Source organism: Drosophila erecta, unplaced genomic scaffold (assembly GCF_003286155.1).
Source record: "Drosophila erecta strain 14021-0224.00,06,07 unplaced genomic scaffold, DereRS2 tig00000021-arrow-pilon, whole genome shotgun sequence".
Classification (NCBI taxonomy): domain Eukaryota; kingdom Metazoa; phylum Arthropoda; class Insecta; order Diptera; family Drosophilidae; genus Drosophila; species Drosophila erecta.
In genome coordinates this window covers 18,400,157-18,416,383 of record NW_020825198.1, presented here as the reverse complement: position 1 = coordinate 18,416,383, position 16,227 = coordinate 18,400,157, and the positions used below count along the sequence as shown (strand labels likewise).

General features: G+C 41.3%; 1 protein-coding gene across 13 annotated transcripts in view; it reads left to right on the top strand.

The window, feature by feature from the left end:
* LOC6543796 (glutamate-gated chloride channel) overlaps window positions 1-16,227 on the top strand; it is a 47,107-nt gene that overhangs the window by 13,728 nt on the left and 17,152 nt on the right. For 6 of the 13 annotated variants that reach the window (XM_026976492.1, XM_026976485.1, XM_026976487.1 and 3 more), the window contains exons 3-4: window positions 5,750-5,826; window positions 14,432-15,400. In XM_026976492.1, the coding sequence (XP_026832293.1) occupies window positions 14,442-15,400 (959 nt within the window). In that variant the 5' untranslated portion in view covers window positions 5,750-5,826; window positions 14,432-14,441. Of the gene's footprint in view, window positions 1-5,749; window positions 5,827-6,535; window positions 6,606-14,431; window positions 15,401-16,227 lie in introns of those variants that run through there. The other 7 variants (XM_026976490.1, XM_026976480.1, XM_026976491.1 and 4 more) reach the window with 5 other exon arrangements.

Genomic DNA, 16,227 nt, shown 5'->3' with positions numbered 1-16,227 from the left:
GTTCGTTGTGTCGCAAATTGACTGCAGTCGCTGCAAATTTCAATTTTCAACGCCATAATTGGCCATCTAATTATAGTTGCATTCTGGCACAGAAGGGCTGCCTGGGCATTAAAAGTAATCGCCTCTGATGAATAATATCGCCAGCCAGGACTCCGCCCAGCACTATTGAAGTGCTTATCATAGTAATGTTCTTGGGTGTTTTGCCGTACCTATACGAGTATGTATTACATTTTCGTTCGTTTTCTTAATTTCTCGAATCTCGTGCAAGTATTGGCCAAAAAAATGAAAAGAAGAAGTGTAGGAACGCGTGTGAGAAAGTGGCAAGTGTGAAAACTGAGGGGTCACCCAACTACGTCACGCATGTCCTTGCACGAAAATGTGAAAACTTTTTGTAGATTTTGCTCTGCTTTCCGTTAGTCTGCTACTTTTTGCGCAAACAAAGGTTGTGCATAAAACTAATTAACTTTGCTATTTGCCGACTGCACGGGGAAATGTTTGTGCTCCTGCAGAATTTATTATTTGCACTGAGCAATCAAATTAGAATAACCATTTCGAATGTTTGTGAGAGATGTGCAACTGATCTGTGGGGTGAAAATGGCCTCAGAATTTTAAATTATGCATTTGGGACTTAAAGATGCGGTCTTCTACAGTGGCTCCTACAACCTTAAACAACTGAAATTTGTACAAAATATATGTGGCCATTTAAATAGTATTATATGTCCATGTCATTGAAGAGGAAAGATAAGCCATTTATATAACAAATGAAGCTAGTCATACATTTTAAATGACGCACTTCAGAGGCTGAGCAATTATGTTTAATAATTGTCATATTTCGATTTTGAACTGTCACCAATAATTTTATTTGAAGTGCCTTAAGATAAGACAACAATGTTTTATTCCCAAGAGATTAAGCGGAATATCCTTTAATGATTTTCACATACCTACTTCCTGTTTTATCCCATGCAAATAGCGACAAAAACGAATCAAAAGCAAATGCAGCATAAATATTTTTGCAGATAGGCAAACAGCACACAATATGTTAAAATACCTGGCAATGGCAAAAAAGAGCATTAAAATAGCCAGAGATTCGGTGGGAAAATCGATGGATGACCCCCAACTGCAATCTCCGCTGCCCGCAGATGTGGCCGAATAAATGTTGGATAAACAAATTCAAAACAGCTACAAAGCCAATTTCGTATGCCCCCAGCTATTTGACTGGTTTGATTGAGCCATGTCCGCTGGCCAAATCCGCATATCCGAGTGCTCTTGCGAGGATTTTAATCATGCACGTATTTTGAAGCCTTTCCGCTTCCCAGCCACAAACGCCATAAATATCCATCGGCATGTGAGTGAGCGATTTTGGCTTATCCGCGCCACCAACTATAAGCTCCAATAGCACCCGAGGTAAATTGACTGAAATACCGACAAAAACTGCCATTAATAAATTGATGTGGATAGAAGCCGCATAAAAGCGAGTGCTCTACCGCGAAATGCGATACTTTGTTGCATACATTTTGGAATAGTTTTATCCGATTATAATGCTTAGTAGTTGGTAAAATTAAATATTAACTTTGTGTTGCTGGTTTGCAAATCTAATAAATTTCTACGATTGCGGCTTTTCTGTAAATTGATTCTCACATTGCACTCAAGATCAATAGAAATTTAATTATGTAATTTCATGGGATAGAAAATGTATTAAAAACATTTACAAAATAGTAGACAAAGGTTGCAAGGGGTCAATCTTCATACTTAAAACATTTTATGTCACAATTGTTTTAAAGATAACAAAGGAAACTAATTAAGGAAATATTTTCGAATGTATGAAAGTATTTTATTTACTTGCAAAAACTGCTTTTTTAAGTCCATAAATGTTGCAAAACTCTGTCGTTGTGTACTTCAAATAACTAAGCATTACTTTGACTACACAATTATTTGAAGATTTAATTTTATGTTTTGGGAGTTGAAAAATTGTAGTTGTTACAGCACTAAGGAACCCCGCTTATTTATGGGAAACCACAAACCAAATCCTGCAATTTCGAGTTACTCTCACCATTCACCACGTACTTTGCCCGAATCTGCTCCACCTGCAGTAGTAGATGCACCTATATTATTCACTTTGTCCATCTGAGTCTGGCTCAAAGACTTAACCCCTTTTCAGAGAGTCCTGCTCAAATATCCTGGGGCTTTGCCCAAAGAAAAACAAATATAGAAGGAGAAACAAACACGGAAAATGTTGATAAAGCAAGCATAAGCGAAAAGTAGGGGAGAGAAGTGTTAACAAGCAGCGAATAAATTATTAATTAAGTCGCTCTGCTCGGCCAGTCTGCGCAATTTGCTTTATTTAATGAAACGCAACTGAAAAAGTAGACTTTGCTTTCGCACAAATTTATATTCCCCGGCATTTGACATAAATTTCGTTTATATCCATGTGAATTTGTCTCTTGCAGAGGCCTAATTATTTAATCAATATATGCCCATAAATATTGCACACAGCACACAGAAATATACATGAACGCTTGTTTGTGTGCCCCAATTGGTTCTATTAGTGAAAGTAAAACAAAAGTTAAGGTTCCCACAATGCTAAAGTGCCTGGGCCACCACAATTCAGGCAGCAACTCTATAATTACTAAGACAATTATGAACGAACATTATAATTAGGGGCCAGACAGATCCTGAAAGTAACGACACCTGGCAAATAAACGAGTGTAAATGAAACTTAAATAGATATAGATATACGTTTATATGAGACAGAAGACTCCTCATATATCATATTATTCTCTGATTCTACGAACAAACCTTAGTTTGTCTTAAAGTAGGATCTAAATGTACTGCCAATAAAATCAATTTCACTACCAATCACTTGAAGTCCCTAATTTGTGCACTGCTCACAAAGCCCACATTGAATTACTTTCTGCCTGACTCTGCCACTAACCAGCCAGCCGAGGAAAACAAATGAGTTGGCATTTCCCGGGAAAAGCTATCATGCCAGCCTAAATCTAAAGCCCCAGTTGGGGGCGAGTCCTCGTGGCAGGTTTGTAAATCGTTTTGCGGGAATAGGGCCTCTACTATCTTTATACAATTATACAAAAGCGCGACCTTTGCTCCATTGTCCCTCAGCCAGAGTCCTTTCAAGCGACCACGAGTCCTAGTCCTATTCCTAGTCCTAGAAGTCCTAGCTCAGTCCGCCTGGAAAACCGCTCCTAGGCACTAAAAATGCGTGCGTGCCTTGGTATTTCTTTTTATCGATTTGCATATCTAAATTTAGTCAGGCGACATCTAATGCCATACCACATGTGTATACCGTATAGTGTGTGTTCGCATGCACATATGTTTATTATATACTTGTGGGGCCGGGGAGCCAGCCACACGCACTAATAAATATTGCATTGTGGTGCTGGGAGCAGAGTCCTTTCAGTTTGAGAAGTCGTGGTTGCCGTAATTAAGGATCTTCCACCATCTGCTTATGCCAATACCTTGGGGCTGCAATTAGAGTTTGCTGTTAGGTGTACACATGCACACCTACACTTGAATAAAAGTTTGGAAAGGTCGGGGAAAACAGCAATGTTGTTAAATGCGTAAATCATTTGAAACTATATATAAAGTGATATTAAAAGGGTATAGGGAAGTCTTGCTGCTTACTAAATTGCGCAGACAATAAATAATATCTCTTATTTCGGATGTAAAAGTACTTCCAAAAAGAAAACAACCTCTTTTAATATTCAACTGTTATCAGAGGGCTTTCTTTAACCAAATATAACCAATATAATCACAATTAAAATGATATTTAAAGTTTCGTAAGCATAGCTAATACCCTTAAGCTCTTCATTTAGACCATGTTTTTGTTATTTAGACTAAGGCATCGTTAATTGTAATTAGAAACTAGTGCCCATTGTTTTTAAAAATAATTCCCAACTTGTTATGGCTTATATTTCACTATACGTTCCCTCTAACAGCCTATAAACTAGTGGACAGGAAGTTCCGTGAATATAATGTCTGCTGCTCTGTTGCTCTTAATTAAAAGTATTGCTTAAAAATGTATTTTACTTTACAATGTGCCTTAGTGATTTTACATTTTTGCGCCCGACCAAAGTGTACGTTGTGATTTCCAAGTGCACGTGAGAACTCGACCTCAGATTGGCCGGCAAATGCCTTGGTCACCTTGAACCGTCGCCTCGGGGAGACAGAAGGATAAAGGACATCGCAGGACGCAGGACGCGGAACGCTGAAAGGGGCCATGATAAATGAGCTACGTTAACTCATGTGGCAAATGTGACATGTGCTCCGGCATTTTTATTCTTTGTGTACCTGGGCTTGTGTGTGCTGATTGCCATGTGAGTCCGTGGAGAGACAAGCGCTAAAATTACCATATTACAGTCCCCTCCTTCCGCGCAGTCTTGGCCCAGATCAACGTGGCCCACTGTGGAGCACGGCCCATCCATTGGAGCGTACTAACCGGCTTACGAACCCAAAAGTCCGAGGTTCAGCCGGGCTAATAGGTCAGTTTAGTTGGCCGTAGCATGTGAATTATGGTTAATTTTGGCTGCCACTTTGCGGAAGTTATTAACTCGTCTGATTGAACTTGGGCGTAAGTGATTTAGTACGTGTGGCCATGTGCACCAAGTCCAAGTTGATGGCTTAAGTGTATTAAACAAGTGGTGGGAATTTCAATTTTGTGTGTCCATAAAATAGCTATTGATGTTGTTGGGGCAGTCGGAAGGAAACATCTTGTAAAAAGGGCAATTAAGTTGGTACTCATTATGCGTACGGGCTTTAATGAAATTGTGCGACGGAAATTAATATGGGCTATCCCTGCTTGAGCAAATAAATTTGGATATTGGCTATTCATTCAATGGCCAATATAAACCAAAGCGGGACATATGATTTCAGTTACCAATGTGTGTCCTTTACCATACAACTTCAGCTTAGATAGGAATTATTTTCATCTTTTCCTAAGCAATCTATATGCTAGCTTTTAAATTGTTCATGTATTATTTGGGTAATCAATATATTTCATTAGGTAGTAAGGAAATCAAGCATTATAAGTCCTTCGAGTTTCCTTAAATGAGGCTGCGCAATATGTTTATGTCTATTCCTGATGCAGAGATAAATAGGCTAATGAAGCGATCTGCTAGGGTCCGTCATAGCTTAATTGTTGGCTGAAAGCCCCTCGCTCTGATTTTTCATTAGTTCTGCACTCCGCCCAGAGAAACTTTGCCATAATAGCCAAGGGACAGCCCCGTCCCTCAGCCGCCTGTCAAATATTTGCACAAAGCCCAAGACGCAGAAGTCTCGCCTCGAATGCCCGCTCGTCGCTGAAAAGTATGCAGCAGACAAAAGCTCATTAGGAACTCAGACACAATACCCACTCCAGCAGAGCGGAGCAGAGCACTCCACTCCTTCCAGGACCACTACAACCCACTCCTGTCCCTGTCATATCCTCGTTGTCATCGTCATCCCGCGCCCCGCACTCCGTGTTAAGTGATTTCCATCATTTGCGCCGGAGGCACATGCTGGGGAATTCCAAGCTGCTGATGCCGGCTACATGAGTAGCTGGGCCCAAGTCTCGCCCCTTTCCATTCGCCATGAGTCGTATGTTTAATTTTATCTAAACGCCGCCCTCGTCTGTGCTGCTCGTTGCTTGGAGCATCAGTCCCGACAATGGGGAATTAATGCCCAACATTGCCAAACAATCTTGAAGTGCGAGCTCCATTGACGTATCCATTTAATAATTGCTGCCTATCTTTTTCAGCGGTCTGGCGACGTGTGCGTCCATGCAGACACAAGGCGCTAGCGGATTCCATTGAACTGGCTGCCGAGTTAAATTTGGTGAGTCGAAGACGTATCCTTCCAGCCACAAAGGCAGCCTTACTTGTTCAAACGGATCTCTGAATGCATTCGCTTTCAAAGAATCTCACACGGGAAATACTAAAAAATAAAGTACGGAACATAAAAATGCAAAGCACGAACAAGCAGTGCTCTACACGAAGAGAAAAGTGTGCACAATTATTAAATTGCGGTTAGACTGAGTTCAACGAATTTGGAAAGCTGAATATTTTGTTAACAATTAAGGTAATCGACTACTTTTTTGTAGCGAGGAAGGAACGCGTTCTTTGGTAGGAAGAATATTACAAGGACCTCTTCATTCGGAACCCTGGCTTTCCGCAGTGCAGCTGTGTGCATGTGTATTTGTGAAGGTGCAGGCTAGGTCTTGGAAAACTTTTGTGTGTTTAATTTCCGGCTGCTTTAATACACGTTCAGTCGGGCATGCACTTGAGGCTTGGCGAGGATTGGCGAGCCTGACGGACTCGTAAGCTCCCAAGGAGCTGCGTGTCCTGCGGCGCCGTGTCCTTGCGGCTTATGACCCGCAGATTTGTGGTCTACGGCAAAATATTTATATAGAAATTAAATAGCTTCCCGACCGGTATTACTTGAGGCAAAGGTAAGTGAAGTGTGCGGCTCCGACCTTAAGGAGCTCCATGAACCATTGAGCTGGAGGCGAAGGAGTGAGGTGAGGTTGGGTGCCCCATTCAATTCATGTAATTGAGCTCCTTTCATGCAGATCATGCCTATCAACTGAAACGCAGACGTGGGAAATCAATGTTAAGGTTCGCAATAAACTTTTAAATTAAATATACTATACTATAAAGGAATACATTTTATTCTTAATCAGTTCGATCAAATGCTCAGAAGATTAGAACCGAATACCGTATACGCACCATTTAATGTTTTAATTAGGGCTTGATGTTTAGTCTTACAGTTTATATGTTATCATTATGAGTTCCGTATATAAAATGAGTCAATAACTTACAGAGCTAATGCATTATATTATATTATGTATGGTATGTTTGCCTATTTGCTCCCACTATCAAAGGCTTAGCTTAATGTTCACTGTGCTATGAGATATATCTCCTGCCTGTGGGAAGTTGTTTTTATATGATCCCCCTTGTTCGTTTGGCTTGCTCCCCCTTTTAGAAACCATCTGCTCTTAAACAGGTATATATATATATGTATACATGGAATATATATGCTCTATATAAGCTGGGCACATTGTTGGAACAAACGACCCTTGAGATATATAAATAAACTGCCTCAAGATTAGTTTAAATGGTTGGCGACGTGCCTTTGCCCTCGTTTCGCAGTTGCAGCTGCAGCTGGTAACTGCATCCTGCCAGGATGGGTGACATCCCCTAATTTCTCTTTTGCCAACGCCCCTCAGCAAGTACACTCAGAGAAGGGAGTCACGAAATGGCTATTTCGAAAGATTAAGTTGTTTTTTAAGATCAAGAACAAAGACGGTGGCAGAAATATGTCAACTGACGGCAGCGAAACTTTGTGCCTAAATCAATAATAATAGGTCTTACATTTAAACCGCATACTCTACACGCGAACAAATTGGTAGGTTTACTATAACAAGAGCTACCACTTGAGTGATTTTTAATTATAAGTACTTTAAAGATATACGTATGTATGTATTAATACATATTTGTCATAATCATAAATAAAGTTTACCATGATTATTTAAAAATGCTTAAGTTCTTCCGTCGGAATTTTTTCCCAGTGTACATGTGTGTGCGTATGCGTGTGCATGTAAAGTGGCGCTTATTCTAGCACTAACAGAGAGAAACCAACACAAAAAGCTCTTTGGCGCTCGTCAAGTCCACGGCGAGGGGGGTGGGGAAAGGGGGGGATGTTGCACAGGGGCATGCCACATGGCATAGGGGCAATGTGACCCCCAAACAGCAGTCACCCCTCTCAACACGCCCATTATGCTCATTATGTGCTTTGGTACTTGGCTCGTTTTTGTCTCTACTCTCCCCGTTTGTTGTTGCTTCTTCAACGTCTTTTCCTCATGTTGTTTGTTTGTTTGTTTGCTTATCTGGTTTATTTGCTTTTGTGCCAAATTATTTGTCGCTGCTTGTTCGCTGTTCTTATGGTACTTGTTTTTCGAATGCTTATTGGGTTTTCCGTCATTTTGTTCCTGGCTTTTTGTTGTCTTGTGGGGGAAACCCAAGAATTCTGATTGCCCAGATTTTATAAAGCAAAGAGCACTCATGTTGTGGATTTCAAATCCGAAATGGTGTCAAGCCTAACTTACTATCCGTAGCACTGCTAGTTAATACAAGTAAGCACAACTGGAGAAATGTATTTTTTAAGAACCAATTTGACTTAAAATATAAATTTTGAACTCGTCGTATCGCTGGAATGCATCTCTTGGCCAATATCGCCGTAAGCTTCTTGCCCTGAACGCGTGTAAAAACAGCAGAAACCACCAGCCAAAAGTGGAAAAAGGAGAAACGGGGCTTAAGTGACAGACAGCTCCCAGTTCTCCGAGCGAAAACCAGAGCGAAGAGCAGAGAAACGTCCAAAAAATGTCAATTTATTATGGCGAAATCAGCGCAGGACACACGCGGCCAACACGCGTGACCAGCAGCATAAGCCCACCCAGCTTCCACTTCCATTGCAGCTGCCACGCCCACATCCCAGTGGGGCCTTCAGCCCACCGTGAAGAATTTTCCCAACTGACTGTGTCATGTGTATAAATACTTTTTAATCTGAATTATTACGGTCTGCAAGCTTTTCTTCGCTTGATTATAATTTATTCACATAAATTTCCATGATGCATGGCATTTAAGTGGCTCTGACAGGACGAAGAGCATTCGAACTGCTCCCTTCGACATTTTAGGAGGACTCTCGACGCACAAAAAACAAATCCTTGCCAAAGCCTTTAGCGAAACTGGTCATCATGTGCAGCAAAAAAAGTGAACAGAAAAGGACGCAGCCTCGAAAAGTTCGATCTGAAAATGGGATCAAGGGGATTGCTCGATTCGATTGTTTAATTACTCAAAGAGCAGCGAGTGGTGGCCATCAAATAAACATATTCAGCTAAAGTTAAAGCTCGGAGTATTGTAATCTAGGGTATTTAAGAGGAACTCTTTTTTCCGAAGGTATATTTTCGAAATGACTTCAATATTTCTGTTTGAATGTTTCTTTGTATTGAAGAGGAACTCTTTTTTCCGAAGGTATATTTCCAAAATGACTTAAATATTTCCGTTTGAATGTTTCTTTATGTTCTTTATTATACCAATACCACGGATACTCTTCTGCCAAAAGCGGCATTTAATATAAATCTAGCTATATTATAAATCATTGCCTAAGTCGGTAACTCGAGCTGGCTGCGTTAATATTCTGACCACAACTGTGTGCGCGACATTGGCGCGCGTGACATACGTACTTCCGCTTCACTTAAAGGACCTGTGGTCGCGGTCATCCGAGAATACTCACCGCAATTTACTCATTCAATTTTAATTATTTATAAAATATGTGAGCGCAACTTTTGCGAAGTGTTCAACCGAAAACATGCTGCATAAACAAGGGAGCTTGTGAAAATTCTGAAAGTCAACATGTTCGACAACCATCTGTTCGATTTCAGTTCTTATTTCCCTGGGGCGCAGAGGAAAACCAGTTGTCTCTTCCTCGACATTTCTGCGTTCGACTTTCGCCTGTGCTGGCCAACATCGTCATCGTCATCGAGCTGACCCCAGCTTATTGTAAACAGAATGTGATACCACGCAGGCAAACAACGAAATTCCCAACGCCCCCACATCCTATAAGTGCACCACTAGCTCCACTACCCATCCAAGCTCCCCACCTCACTACCCTGTAAACCCGCAGAGTCTGCAGAGTCCATCACACACGAGCGTTGTCACTTTGAGTTAATGTGCGCAAACGTTTGCAGCGAAAACTGTCAAAAGGTGCAATTAGTTGGCTTAAACAGCCAGCTCAGCGGTGAGCCATATGCATGGACAGAGGGATGTGTAACTAAAGGTGTCCTAGTCATTTGTTTTTGAATAATTTATTTTTCATTACTGTACCAATATCGTGGTATTCTCAAGACAATCAGTTTCAAGCTATCAAAGTTCAAGCTGAGCAATGCAATCGCAATAAAAACCGCAGGAGTTGGAGCACCTTTTATTCAATTACACTTGGCTGGCATTAATTAAACGCGCACGTTCGATTATTGGAAAATTCTCGGTCTCCAACAGGTCGTCGTCGTGTGTCAACTATGTCGTCGCGTGTTCCACTTTTCCGAGCAATAAGCTGACTTAAGCCTAAACGGCTTAGCGTCCCACTGAGTGGTTTGCATTTGCTGAGTGCCCGCCGCCCGTTTGTGTCTATGTCTGCACTCCCATTTTAATTGAAATGCGAATGAACTGCACTCGACTCCACTCGAATCGCCGGGCCATTCCACTCCGGATAACCACCTGCATTCCAGACGGAAACGCACTGCATCTGGCCACCGAGTTATTTAATTAGGCTTGGCATCATGCAGATTGCTCTTACTGCCAATTTCCAATTTCAATTCGCTCGCTGGCAAAAGTGGGTCAAGTGCCCTTCTTCAATTACCACGTTGCCAGGCAATGCAATTTTGGTATTTGCCATGACATTTTAATAACTTTTAATGCAACAGATTATGGTCCATTATGGCTAGCGGTGGACTAAGCTCATCAAATATGAATTTCGTGTATGCAGTTACAATTTGATTGAAGTGCAGGACACCCACAGGACATGTGGGATGACCAGAACTAAAGGATTAACCTAATGCACACGCAATAAAACACGGAGAGAATATTTTTATACAACATCTGTACAATCAGAAAAATTAATAGGGATTGTTGCTATCAACTCTCAAATAAAAATTCAGACTAAACGGTAAGAACGGCATTTGGTATGCATTCTACCTTACTTTTAAAAAGATTTTCTCCTTGTGTGAATGAAACTTTTTCGGAACAATGGATGAGTTCCCAATTTGTTGAGTTGTCCACATTCATAATTCGTTGAGCTGCCTTCAACACAACAATGCCCCCATTTAGCCTTTCTGGTTTGGCCGCCCACAATCTTTACAAGTATATATACGTGGCTATGTAGGATACGTTAAAAGTCAGGAACATGTTCAATGGGTTTAATCAACTTTATTTTGCTCTTGTCTTTTCTGTCACTGGAAAGTTCGTGACTTCGAACAATGGCGCCATGGCAAACACTGAAGCCCGAAAAATCGATACAAGTTGTTTGTAATTGTTGCTTGTTGCTGTTGTTGTGGGTAAAGTTTTTATTTCATTTTGTTTACTGAGGTTACCCATTGGTCTGTGACCGATACTTGTTCCCTTACGGCAAACTTGAATATTTCCCTTAAAAGGTTTTTCAACAAAAGAGATTTGGGTAATGGAATGCAGCAAATTCGCTTAGTTGAATTACCCAACAATTTATGAAAGCGCTAGCTGTGGATAATTCATAATTCAATCAGGAATAAATATCAACGTCAATCGAGGCAACTTCATTTAACTAAATTGGACTTACTCCAATTACCAACGAACTCTTTTCCACTGAACATCACTTGTGAATTGCAATTACTCATCCCGACAAATAGTTTCGCTTCCATCAAATTTAATGGAATTTTCAATTAACTCTGGCCAGCTTCAAAAGTGTCGGACTACCATCTAATTGGATTGCCGCTTGATTTGGGCAAAATTACAAATTAGGGCATTAAAGCTGATCCAGCATAAAACGTGCTCGAATTGTTTGTCGCTCAGAGGGATATTAAGTATCCGACATGTGGCCACCGCAACAAAAGCGCCCGCCCAAAAGTATGCAAGTAATGTTGCAAGCAAATCCCCCGCAGTGTCAAATAATTTAGAAAGGGGAGGCAGCAACTAGCAGCAAATTATTAAATTGACTGAACAAGTCGCAGCTACAACATGGGGCCACAAAATAAAGATTCAGATACGGAATATGAAAACTTGCTCCACTAAAAATGTGAAAAAGTTGAGTGCGAAAAATGAAATGCACAACGAAATAGACTAAGCCCAGCAAGAGCAAAAGGACGAAGGGATGGATGGAAAGTGTTGGTTGTGTTTCGGGTTGCTTGTTGGCCTGGGCTGTCAGTTGGCGCCGTTTCCGGCCGCCAGACGATGGCAGGATTAACTTTGACCAAACTGCAGTCGTCGGACTCTCGAGCGCGGTTTGTGTAAAGTTATGCGCCGGAAGCCATGAAGGATATCAGCGGGGAGTTCCAGGAAGGATTCAAAGGAAGCCAGTTGTGAACTGATCTATGACCAGTCATTTTTGTATATTCCACCCTTTTTTTTATTCAAAGCATTCTGCTGCGCTTCGAAAGTTTGCTCATTCAGTTAAAGTTTTTGACAATTTTGGTGCAACACCACGAAAATAAAAGGAAAGTCGAACACTAGCGTTTAAAACAGATTGAGGCCAATAATTGTCCTGGCACATGTGGGTGTATGGGTGTATGGGTGCATGTGTATGTGAATGTGTTTGTATGGGGTCAAGGAGAACACGTATAAGCTATATCGGTAGCAATTTGTATATGGGACCCATTTACGAGCCCACTTCTTTGGCTATGCCTAGTTTCTAAGCCTATTACTTTTGCTATCTGTTGTCTTGGGGTTTATTTTTGTGCTTTATGGCCAAAGTCACGTAAAAATCGAATAAATGTATAATGAAGACCCTGAATACCCAAAGCCACTGAGTACCCGCTATGGTGGGTTTGTCTGCGTTTTCTGCGGTTTTTCTTTGATTAAAAGGGGAAATGGGCAGTAGTGGAGAACCGACTCACTCATGTCAAAGTTTTTCACTGGCTTTTCCATATGGTTGGGAATAAGCTGTTCGGTCAATCAAGTTTAAATTGAGTGCGGTTTGCTTCCTTGTTTTCAGAATTCTAAATCTGTAAACTTTTGCTAACAGTATGAAAATAAGTTTTCATAAGCAGCTTATGCTGATTGTACAAAAGCCGATTATATTTCTTTGCTTTTAAGAAACATGTGTTCAAACATGCATGGTAAGTGTACAAAAATAACTTATCAGACCTAAATCATTCATTCTCAATGGATGTCGTTTTACTCTGCAGTTTTATTTGGCGCAAAAGCGGAAATTGAATTTTTGAGGTTGGTATTCATTTCACCAGGAGCAATGGCCGTTTAGGTCTTTGCATGTTCGAAAAATGTCAAAATATAGCCCAACTGGTACTTACTTGAAAACTACACATACAAGTATGTACACTTTTGGCCGAAATGAAAATTGCATTCCTCCCTGAGTTGGCCACAAATTGACAACCACTACAACAGCAACAACTGAATTGCCAACAACCGAAAGGCAGCGAAAAGACAGCCTTTGACAGGCAACAATAAAAATTCGTTTGGCCCATTGACTAGCTGACTGACATTCGTTTTTGGCCCTGGCCTAAACCGCTTGCACCACGGTAGAACTAACTTGTTTTATCACTTTTGGCAACATTTTTCAGATGAATAAGGCATACGAGCTTGAGATCGTTGTATGCTCAGAATAAATAAATATGTTTATATAAATATTAAATATTTTGGCAATTAAAAATATTCCAAATATTTTAAAAATACTAATGTCTTAAGTGGATAAAGAAATTGTGCTTCTGATGAGTTTGACTAGGATTTATATGTTTTTAATTAATATATAATATATTTTCTGGTACTGAATGTATACTAGGGAACTCACCCAAGTGTCGCCAAGTTTCTAGCTCATTATATTCGTGATCTAGCCAATCAAAATCCACCAACAAGGGCACTTGTCCATAAAATTTAGGGAATTCCATGGAATCATTCGCAGTGCTGCTTATGCTCGAAATCACCTGGAAAATTAAAGTCTTCCTGTGGCAGTCGTAAATCCCGTACAGGACCCGTGTTATTTGGCAACTGACATTTACGTTTGGGTGTGGTGCACGCAGGTGGGCGTGGTCGTTGGGCCGGAGCAATCCAATATTGCCACATCAATCAAATCCTATATGTACCGCCGCGAGTGTTGATGCAGCCAAGTCATTGGAACGGCAATCAAGTGGGTGACGATAGATTTTTATTTCCGATTGTGCCGTGCGAATTGCTTTCGCCGAGGGTAATTAGTTTGGCTGGGGTGCAGTTAAATTGAAACCCTGACAAAATAGCTTTCTGGTGCTATTCTTATTTTTGACAGTCGTTTAGCTTTTACTTAATGTACGACTTTCAATACTACACTTTACCATATTTTAATGTATTCCAAAATTTTATTTATATTTACTTTTAATTTCGTTGATGTATTTTTTTTTATAATATTTCCATATTTAATTCAGCTGACTTTAGATTATATACATAATTTAAATATGTTAAATTGCTATTTTAAATTTGTTTCTCCCAAAATTAAACAAGATATTCGAAAACTTGAACGAAAATCAAGTACTATTAACCAAAATTCTTAAGTCCTTAAATTATGTCCTTAAAATCAGAGATAGGGAACGTAATGGGACTAAAGCGATAGTATAGTCATAGTATTTCTTAAAGTAAAGTGTATAACACCCGAAAGTGATTGACATATCATAAAAATAATACCCTTCTGTTTGATTCACCACTCCTTGCAGTTGTCGTAACATGGGCTGCGTCTTTGAAGCGGCCAAAGAGCAGCCCCACAAACCGAGAAGCAGGCAACTGAGGCGCAACCAATGCCGTGGAAAAGCGGAAAAACCAGCAGCGGGGACCAGAGGCAAGGTCGCTGCCAGAGGAAACAACGACAAGCCAGCTGAGGACATCAAAATCAAGGATAACTATCAACAAAACCATAAAACGCAAACCGAAACACAAACAGAAGTAGCAGTAGCACTAGCAGTAGCAATAAACGCAGCAGCAGAAACAGAAACTGAAACCGAAACTGAAACGGAGGCTGAGGCTCTAAAAGCGGCGACTCAAGTGCTTTTAACGATACGGCAGGCACGTCAGGAGAACAACCAGCACAGTAGTCAAGTGGCTGAAACGCACAAGGACGAAGGCGAGGACGCGTTGGCGCGGCAAGGATCCATTGTCGATACGGCGGCGGGCAGAATCGGCAGAATCGGCAGAATCGATATTGCGGCAACAACGACTCAAATCGCCGAGCGGCATGAGGATGGGCAGCATTGGCAGCAGCACAATGTCCGCCGGCGGAGGCGCCACCCAGATCCTGCAGCGGATCCTGCGAGCATCTGCAAAATTTCGGCAATATCCCTGCATTTTCACGCCCTCGCCGCCCTAGCGAAAACGCTGCAGAAGCACGAGGACCTCAATCCTGTCCAGGACCGCCAGCCCCAAGCCTACCGCGCGTGGCAAGGACATCCGTATGCCGAGACCCAGCTGCCCGCCACCATGACAGCGGCCATCCTTGCGAATGTCGGCGCCACGGCAGCGGCCACCTCGGCGGCAGCCTTCCAGTATCTCGGGCAGCACTACAAGCACTACAGCCAGTCGATCAGCTTCTACGCGGCCTCCAGCGTGCTCCTGATGCTCTGCTATCTGACCACCGCGTCCACGGCAGCTGCCACGCAGTCGGAGACGGGTGCCCTCGACAAGCATCCCATGTGAGTGCAGGATAAATCGGATAGATTCCACACAGTGTCACGCAAACCACAAGTTCGCCTTGATTTGCCTCAACAGAAATAGGGACATGGCAGAAAGCTAGCTTCGGCCAGCCGAAGCTGATATACCCTTTCCGAATTAGTCTATAATTTCTATAGCCTTGCACACCCTGTATATTGATGTCATTCACAAATTTGCAACGCAGTGAAGGAGATATTTGCGACCATATAAATTATATATATTCTTGTTCAGTATCAAGTCGATATGGCCTTGTCCGTATGTACTTTTGTCCGTCCGTTTGTCTTAGTAGTCTTTCAGTTTTAAAGCTATCTAACGTTCTCAAAAGTCTTAATTGCATATGGTATTTGAGTCGCAACGGAGCGGATCAGACTTCTATATCATATAGCTGCCATTGCAATACTCAGAGAAGAGAACTTATCGAAAATGTTTGATCAGATACTTTACGTTGGAATCGGGGCGAACTCGGCGCATTCATAAGATCAACCCAATTCATTTAGGAATACTACCATTTGATTTTGTTACCTTCAACCCGCCCACACAGCCTCCCTATTTTCCCAACTATCCATCTGTCTCTCCAAACGTGTATATCTTTCATTCTGTATCGCCTGGCAATCCTCTTCACAACACGTACAAAAATTGTTCTATTTATTTTTTCCTTTTTGAAATTCTTTCAGTCATGGCATCGATTGGTCGAAGTAAGTTAATGCACACCTCCTTTCATCTCTAAAAATAAAAAAGAAATACCGAAAGCTGAGAATTATACGGAAAAAGAGAAAACTCGAGTTTTGGTTACCTCTTTTACTGGAAT